General features: G+C 31.8%; 1 protein-coding gene across 1 annotated transcript; it reads left to right on the top strand.

Annotated features, from left to right (window-relative positions):
* Positions 1 to 639: 639 nt before the first annotated feature.
* On the top strand, positions 640 to 4,750 carry LOC100797286 (transcription factor bHLH123). The gene is made up of 7 exons (XM_003526103.5): positions 640 to 1,278; positions 1,641 to 2,304; positions 2,807 to 2,914; positions 3,096 to 3,161; positions 3,380 to 3,445; positions 3,541 to 3,591; positions 4,055 to 4,750. The coding sequence occupies exons 1-7, from the start codon at positions 914 to 916 to the stop codon at positions 4,202 to 4,204; spliced, it is 1,470 nt and encodes a 489-aa protein (XP_003526151.1). The 5' UTR covers positions 640 to 913; the 3' UTR covers positions 4,205 to 4,750.
* The last annotated feature ends 1,250 nt before the right edge of the window (positions 4,751 to 6,000 follow it).

Raw genomic sequence — 6,000 nt, 5'->3', positions numbered from 1 at the left:
CTATTTTTGTCATCATCACTACTATCATCAGTATTTTTATTATTGTCGTCATCATCACCATTCCATTCACATTATTGTTATCATTGTTATTATAACCACCATTATCTTTTCTTGCAACTACTATCATTTTTATAATCATTGTCATCATTATCACAACTAATATGCAATATTATTATTATTATTATTATTATTATTATTATAATAATAATGGTTGTGTTATTTTTTTTAATATATTTATTTTTTAAAAAAAATTATATTTTTTCAATCTTATTATATTTTGACGTGTTTAATTATTTTTTTTATATTACATTATTTCACAATAAAACAAGATAAATAGAACACGTGACACATTTTATCCGGTTTCAATTTCAAACAACTTTTGAAAAACTAAAAAATAACAAAAACTAAAAACTCATGACTAAAACTAGTTTTGAATTTTAAAATTAAACCCCAACCCCAACCCCAACCGGAAAAAAAAATTAGTATATTTTTAGGCGGCAGCCAGCCATGAAGAAAAAAGAGAAATTCTACAGAGAAAATAACAATAAAGAACAAACCAAATTCCTATTTCAAAAAATGACCTTTAATTCCACTGTCTAATCACCCCCTGAATTGTCAAAGAGCGTCAACCATATTCCTCTCTTTAATCTGTCACTGTTCCCATTCCCCTCACCAAACCCATTTTTCTCCCTTCACTCCTCAATATAAATACTCCAAAGTTTTGAACCTTTTTTCCATTCATTCATTTTCTAGTAGTCTCACCCCTTCACACAGCACCACACATATTATTACATTACACACACACACAAAAAAAAAAAAAAAACTGACCCAGCATCCTTAATTTCATCAAAATATTTTTCATGTTTATGTGAAGATCACTGAAGTGAATCCCCCCCCAACATATATATCAGCTATGTCAGATGATCAATTTCAAGCAAGTGGAAACTGGTGGGAATCAGCAGCAAGAAACGTTAGGTTTGAGAGTGGTGAATCACAGTCTTCTTCTTCTGGCCTCACCAACAATATGGGAAGCTATGAAGCTTCTTGGCAACATCATGACATGGCAACAACAAGGTCTTCTAATTCTTCCATAGATAATAACTCTGTCTCAGGTGGTTCCTCTGTGATGTTCCATGACCAGAAGCAGCTTCAACAAGTTCAGCCACATCATCATGAGTCTTCAGCTGCAGCCACTTCCACCAATGACCCCAACTTGCACATGATGGGCTTGGGCCTCTCTTCTCAGGCCATGGACTGGAATCAAGCATCTTTGCAGCTGTAAGTGTAGTCTGTGTCAAAGACAAAGACTTCTACAACAATATTACTCTAAAGTAATACCCCCCCCCCCAAAAAAAAAATTTAAAAGAGAAAAAAGATAAAGTTTTTTTTGGATCTTTCGTTTTCTGTTTTTCTTTCTACCTTACCATAATGGAATAATATTGAAGAAAATATAAAGCAGGTTATAGATGCGGCCGATGCAACCATAACTATAGTCTTGTTATGGTCGTGTCAACTTCAAAAATCTTGATGTTGTGGCTGAAATTATGGCCATAAACCTTTTCATTTTTTTTATTTTTATTTTTATAAAAAAATCTTGCAAGTTGTAACTAACTTTTGTGTGTGTGTTTTGATTGATATAGCCGAGGTGAGAAGGGTTCAGAAAGCAGTTTCAGGTCGATGTTGCAAGAGAATTTGAGCTCATCAAATACCAATTTTCAGCCGCAAGAAAGTGGGAGCAATATAGGGTTGTCTCAACACCACCACCATCACCATCATCATCAACAACTTCATTGGAGGCCAGAAAAGTTGTTCTCTGCCGAGTCATCAAGCAACGAATTCAAGAGGGGTTTCTCCTTGGACCAAACACAGTTTTCTCCTCAATACAGCTCTGGGGACAGCACTGTCACAAGCCAAGGCTTGCCTTGTTCTTTTCAGATGGACTATGTTGGGAACCCTTCTTCAATATTGCAAGGACTTTTGGGACAAGAGAGCAACAACAACAACAACCAACAACAACAACAACCCTACCAAGGTGGTGGTGGTGGTGCCATGAATTTTGCTTACTCAGCAGCAGCAAGCTATGGTTTGAACTCCAATGTTGAGTTGGTGCGTTCTTGGTCCAAAGTTCCTCAGTTTCTGAGAGCTTCACCGCCAAAACAACAACCCAATAATCAGTTGCATTTCACCAACAACGCACCCTTTTGGAACGCGAATTCTGAGCCTGCTATTAAGGATTCTCGATCCAGCTTCATCCCTTCTTTGCATCCACCCTTCTCCACATCAAATTTCGATGTACAATCAAAGGTATTGCATTTCATTTTTGCATACATATAGGGCACATACATGTAAATAACACTATGATTTTCTTTTATGTTCTATCATATTGATAAGGTTCGAACTTATGACTTGATACAAACTGTTTAAACACTTCATCACTACGCGGATCCTGGTAGATCATAAGTTCATAACCATGATATATGATGATATGTTGAGATACTTTTAATTAAACCTCTAAAAATCTATTTACCTTTTTGTTTTATTAATTTCTTATTTATTTTTTCTCGTCTTTTTTCTTTTAATTACAATAATGTATACATAAAAAAATGAAGATGATATGTTTTATTTTCATTATATGGATTAAAAATAAATAAAACTTAAGTAGATACCAATTTTGAAAAAAATGTCGTATTTTCTGGGTTAAATACATAAATAATGAAGTTTGTATTTTATTTAGGGTTGAAATGAGGCACTAGTGCATTTGGTGTCTAATTAATTCTTTTCATCTTGTTCATCCATGGTTTTGCAGAATATATCTGAAGTTAGAGATTCCGGTGGTGTGGTAAAGAAAAGTGGAAGTGAGGCAGCACCCAAAAGGCCCAGGAACGAAACCCCATCACCTTTGCCAGCTTTTAAGGTACAATAAGTGCAACTAACCTTTTAACAAGAAGGGGAAGTTAGCTTTAAACTTTTTATCTTTAATTTCCCTATCTTTATTTATTCTTTATCATATACACTTTTTCCCTTATATTTTTATTTTTTTCGGTTTTTGAGTCCTTAAACATTGGATATATGAACCCTTGTGTTGTTGTTCTTAGGTGAGAAAAGAGAAGATGGGGGACAGAATCACTGCACTCCAACAATTGGTTTCACCTTTCGGAAAGGTGAGAGAGCTTCTGATAAAAAAAAAAACATCATCTATGATTCTTTTTTCCAATATATCTTTTGTGGATGACCATGATTTCTTGCGTGTATTTATGATATATGAGAAAGCAGAAAGAAAAAAAAAAAAAAAGATGATGATGGCAAGTGTGATTGTACTAATGTTGTTTATTGATTTGAGGTTTTTAAAAATCGTTTTGCTATGTTGTGTTTGTGTCAGACTGATACAGCGTCAGTGCTCTCTGAAGCCATTGAATATATCAAATTCCTCCATGAACAAGTGACTGTAAGTCCCATCAAATTCCCATTAATGATTTGATTATTCAGAAAGCTTATAATATCAGCGAATTTTTAATCTTGTTTATTTTCTGTCTTTTGTAGGTGCTAAGTACCCCGTATATGAAAAGTGGTGCTCCCATACAGCATCAGCAGGTAGTATACGTAGATTGATACATTTCCTAAAAATTAACTTCAAAATGACTTACTGAATCTTTAAACGTCAAATTCTTCGCGATATTGTTATGTTGATTTTTTTTTTAGTCCAATTTTACTTCTACTGTAAAAAGATAAAATACATTATACTTCTATCACAGATTCAAATACCTTTGCTTTTTATGAAGTTAATGAGAAATAACTCTTATAAAATTAAGTGCGTAAATTAATTAGTATATGAGGGGAGTTTAATTCATTCTTTTTTCTTATAGAAAAATTATCGAAATCAGTTTAATTATAAACATGAAATTCATAGTTGTATACTTGTATTACAGTATTGTTAGTTTACTAGGCTTTAAGAGTGAAATATAAATATAACCACTATATGCATTAATGGTTATATATAATTTTGTTCAAATTTAAAGGGTTTATAATGTATTTTTGTTTGTCCTTTTTATTTCAGAGTTCTGGAAAATCTAAGGAATCTGAGGGTCCAAAGCAGGATCTTAGAAGCCGAGGGCTATGTCTGGTGCCAGTTTCTAGTACATTTCCAGTGACTCACGAACCCACAGTTGAGTATTGGACACCAACATTTGGAGGAACTTACAGATAGCTAGCTTCATTAATTAATTATAATGGGTGGCAAAAAGTGGCACGGAAGGAGTACTCTCAGCAACAACAACAACAACAACAACATGCATGTCATATCAAACCCTGGCCAAGTTGGGAATGATGAGATGAAAGAAAAAGATATGGAGCAGGAGAGAAAAAAGGCCACACATAAATATGTATAGTTAGTTCTTCCTCTGATGGAAATTAAAGATATTATTTAATAAAAAAAGGATATAGAGTTGAAAAGAGAGGGAAGAAAGGGAAATGACCCTTCACAAGAAGGGTCATATTGATGGACCAACTACATGAAGAATGATGCAAGGGTAAGGTAATTAATTTCCGCCAATTTTTGGGACCATTGGAGCACAATATATATTAATTTGTAAGTTGTTTTTAATAATTGTTGAATTATGTATCATGCACACAAGGGGGTCGTGGGGGATTAGGAGTGACAAGGGATAAATTAAGGAGCTTTGTTTATTTTTCTTGGTTAAGCTCTAGATAGAAAAATTGTTGTTAGCAGAAGATGATAAAGGAGCTTTGTTAATTTTTCTTCTTGTTGTTTTCTTGTGAATAGAGCTGGAACTACCGCTTTAGTTCAAGGAAAAGTAAAAAACTAATTTGGAGGTATCATTGAAATATAGAAGAGTGAGTGAGTGTGGGATATGTCATTTGATTGGAAATCTCACTTTTGATTTGTTTATTTCTTTAGAATATGTAAGTGGAAGTCAGAGGGTGGCCCACACTGCGCCCCTTTCATTTTTTGTTTCAAAATTGTGTTCAAATTAAACATTAATTTACATTTACCATATATATTTTGGAGATGCTTGCATACATGCTTTTGTGTTTTGTGATGAATGGTCACATACAGGGGCTTCTATTGGAAGCACATGTAAAAAGAGAAAACCCACAAGTGTTTATCCTCAGCAAAGTTCTGCAAATGGTCCAGATTTTAAATGACGTGAGCATACGTAATTATTCTCCCTTCTTATTCCTAAAAAGAATTAAAATTGTAGAAAACTTACAAAATTTATGTTTCTTAATCTAGTGATTAATGATCGAATCATACTTAATTATTAGATATGAAATATATCATATTGAAAGAAAAATATTCATCATCTTATATATGTTTAAAGTTATCTGACAAAATATTATTACTATTTTTAGTAAAAACAACATTATACTAATATCATGGTTAAAAAAGAAATTTAATGGCCACATAAGTAAAAAAATTTGAACATAGATTTTAATTTATTATCTAGTTGGAATAATTTCAAGGTTAATTAGTACTTATTTGGATTCGCTTAATAAATATATTCTTTTAGCTTTTCTAAGATTTTTATGAAAATAATCAATTATTTTCTCGAAAATGAAAATATATTAAGTGAAAGAGAAAGAGAGCTTTTTTTTTATTTAAGAATAAAAGAAATAAATTTTGACTATATACCTATGCATAGGGAATATTTTTTCAATTTTTGTTATAGCTTGTTGCAGTTGCTGAAGCAGCTATCAAATCGATTATTGTTTCCTCAATTTATCAAAATATAAAATTAACCCTATTAATCAAACAAATTTGTTGAATACATAATATTACTAAAAAAATAAAAATAAAAATAAAAAGTAGAATTTCTATTTATTGTGTACTATTAATCAATTCAAATGAGCATATATATGATATATAAATTAAATTAATCATATGTTTGCGAAAACAAAGATAAGAAATCAAATTATGTTATTTTTATTCTCTTATTATTAATTAATCTATAAGTAAAAATTGTAACTCATAAGATTGAAATG

This window comes from Glycine max, chromosome 6 (assembly GCF_000004515.6).
Source record: "Glycine max cultivar Williams 82 chromosome 6, Glycine_max_v4.0, whole genome shotgun sequence".
Classification (NCBI taxonomy): Eukaryota; Viridiplantae; Streptophyta; class Magnoliopsida; order Fabales; family Fabaceae; genus Glycine; species Glycine max.
The sequence above is the reverse complement of the archived record's forward strand: the minus strand, read 5'-3'. Positions and strand labels throughout refer to the sequence as shown.

Coding starts and splice junctions, on each gene's coding strand:
- LOC100797286 (XM_003526103.5), top strand. CDS start 914: ATGTCAGATGATCAATTTCAAGCAAGTGGAAACTGGTGGGAATCAGCA. Junction 2,305..2,806: donor ATTTCGATGTACAATCAAAG/GTATTGCATTTC, acceptor ATGGTTTTGCAG/AATATATCTGAAGTTAGAGA. Junction 3,592..4,054: donor CTCCCATACAGCATCAGCAG/GTAGTATACGTA, acceptor TTTTTATTTCAG/AGTTCTGGAAAATCTAAGGA.